A 2,914-nucleotide genomic window follows, 5' to 3' on the forward strand; every position below is an offset into this window, starting at 1 on the left:
ACGGGCACACTTTGGCATGCCCCTTAAAATTCCTGCGGAATTTTCTAGTTTTCACTTAAAACACACCTTTTGGAGCTCTTTTACAAAACACACAGAGGTTGCAAAGAACAACCTTAATTCCGCCTAAGTGTTTATTGGAGAAAGCCTAAGCTGATTATGATACTGTTTTTCACAACAAGATGTTTTTATTTATTTATTTTTGTTAAGAATAATTTTACTTGTGATGAAAGTTAGAACACTTTTTTAGACAACTGTATAACTGTGGACTTGCTTAAGTATTTGTATCCAACATTTTAATGGGTGTTTGAAAGTGCAGGATATTCAGAGGATAAAAGGTTTGCCCATGTTAAGTTGAGAAATTGCAGAGAGATCCTCCTTTTCATCTATCCATCTTATCTCCAGATGTCAAGTTATAATACCATGTTATTAATAAACAGAAAAAGAAGCTGACCTGAATATCTAAGCAGCAAAAATTTAGCTTTAATAAATACATGAAACATGATAAATCAGGCTGCAGCAGCTGGCCTTCCTTTGGTGGCTGTTTCGACCTCACCCAGCAACAATGACCTGCTGCTGGTAACTTTAGCAAAAAGCCAATACGTTTACTTTATACATATGAGACTTTAATCAATCGGGACACTTTTAATCTCCTCTTACTACTTCTGAGAAACTGTGCTGCCTGCTCGTGTTTAACTTTAGCTACAAGTACTATGCGTGCCAAATAAGTACAGATAAGGGACAAGTAAACGCTCTCCGTCAGTTTGTAACGAGAAGGACGAGATCACGACAAACTCATGTTGTCACTGTGTCCCTGCAGGGTGACAGGCGGAGAGCTGTTTGAGGACATCGTAGCCAGGGAGTACTACAGTGAAGCTGATGCCAGGTAGCACCCACGTCCCCCCACCACACACACACACTCACACACACGCACACATGCTTTCCAACAGACACACTCTGCTGAGCATAGCAATCATAATGCATCTTTGTCTGCTACAGTAGAGAATATTGTGTGTGTATATGAGGCCGTGTTTGTGTGTTCACATATGGCCGTCTCAGAGGTATGGTACAGCTGCCTTCTCTCTGAGGCATCTTTGAGTTATTTATACAAATGATTAATGACACAAAGCCTGCAGTATTAATCATGACCAACCTAGCTTATAGTGCCAGCTCTGTGCTGGAAGATGGCCTCCCCAGAGAAATGCACAGAAAGAGTGTGCATGTGTTTTGTCTTAGCTTTCTTGCCATACAGGTCATATGGCTTTGGCCTTATAATGTGATTTCATAGACTGAATGTGATGTGTAAGGTCTTCTTATCATTTGACCTGTCTTCAATCAGGTAAACTATATGAGGAAAAAGCAGTTTTATTAAATTATCTTTCCACTCTCCCCTTTTCATCACTTCCCCTCCTCCTGTAACTCCCTACCTCCATCTCTCTCTGTGGTTTATCCCTCCATTCACAATTCTTTTCATCTCTCTTTCCTCAGCCACTGCATACAGCAGATCCTGGAGAGTGTCCATCACTGCCATGTTAATGGGATTGTTCACAGGGATTTGAAGGTTTGTATGACCAAGGCATTGCTGCAAACTCAGACAATATGAAGCAGGGGACAAGATTTAGAAACTCTGGTATTTTTGCTAGACATGCATCATTTTGGGCTCTATTTCCAATCTGTTGGTTTTTCTAAAGCTTTAAACTCGCTGCTATTGTTTTAGCCAATTGCTGTATCTCTTTAAGAACTACAAGGCATAACCTTTTAAAAGCATCATTCAGGATACTTTTTTCCCGAACCTTCCTAGCCTAGTAGATCACGGGTTGCACAATATGTTGCTTGCAATATATTTGACAATTAAAGTTTTTTTTTAATGGCAATGAGGTGGTGAGGTGACCAAGTCATTGAGAAATTGCATCCGGGTTGTTTCTGTGCCAAAACAGGAGATGTTGGCCAAAAGTCACTTGTCCAGTAAAATCTTGTTGCCGAGGTGGAAATAACTTTTTTAGTAGCTGGATGCTGGACTAGTCATCATTTGTTCTCTGCTTGCTATGAACCCTGGGCAGAAAGTCAGTGACACTTTTTAATATTTTGTTCACTCATCGCAAGTTATGTTACCACACCATTCACCTTTATAATCACTTAATGCAAGGTTTCCTAATATCATTCATCCTTTAAGCAAATCATTACTAACATATCATAACAGATGTTGGGAACAAAGGTATTATCAAAGAGCAGTGGCTGTAAAATATATGGTTCAGTTTTAATCAGTCTAGTCATTTTATATTTTTTACTTCAGATGATAAAAGGCAATCCAGACTAATTGAAGAACTGTAAATACGCTATTTTGTTTAGCTGAGACAGCAAACCTTGAGGATTTTGCACAAAATTAGTCTCTTTTTTGTTCTGAGTACCTAAAATACCTCCACATATGTTGGAGGCTTCCTCAAAATGTTCAGCTAAAGACATCTTTGGTAGCTAGGCCTGTCAATCCAACAGGGTAACAACTCCAGAACATCCTTTTGCTCTTCAAAATAAGAGTCTCAAACAAGTGGTCTATGCCACAGGATCTGATAACACATTTACTTCTTCTTCACTTGTCAGCATTGTCTTCCCCAAAATGTGTTGCTATAAGAATGACCCTGTTGTACTTAGACATTTTTAAGTTTCATGTAGTCCAATCACTAGTCAGGGTCAATCAAGCTTACATTTGAAAGTTTGTGCATTTCCATTTGCTACCATTTCTAAAAGATCTTTTTTTTTTCTTCTAATACCAAGGTCAAGAATTGTCTTCTTACTGAAAACTGATATTCTCTTGAGCGTTGTCGTTGGATTTTTTTTTTTTTTTTTTTTTTTTTTTTTTTTTATATGTCACCCCCGGGATTCTAACCATCTTCTTAGGGGGAAACATTTCTTAATATAC

The 2,914-nt window shown here is 38.5% G+C and overlaps 1 protein-coding gene across 10 annotated transcripts in view; it reads left to right on the top strand.

Moving 5' to 3' along the window:
- Positions 1-2,914, top strand: part of LOC106958643 (calcium/calmodulin-dependent protein kinase type II delta 2 chain) — a 55,231-nt gene that overhangs the window by 30,604 nt on the left and 21,713 nt on the right. For all 10 annotated transcript variants that reach the window (XM_015050640.1, XM_015050642.1, XM_015050646.1 and 7 more), the window contains exons 5-6: positions 818-883; positions 1,486-1,558. In XM_015050640.1, coding sequence (XP_014906126.1) covers positions 818-883; positions 1,486-1,558 — 139 coding nt within the window. The remainder of the gene's footprint in view (positions 1-817; positions 884-1,485; positions 1,559-2,914) is intronic.

This window comes from Poecilia latipinna, unplaced genomic scaffold (genome assembly GCF_001443285.1).
Source record: "Poecilia latipinna isolate Pla-1442-1.1 unplaced genomic scaffold, P_latipinna-1.0 Scaffold1003, whole genome shotgun sequence".
In the NCBI taxonomy this organism is placed as follows: Eukaryota; Metazoa; Chordata; class Actinopteri; order Cyprinodontiformes; family Poeciliidae; genus Poecilia; species Poecilia latipinna.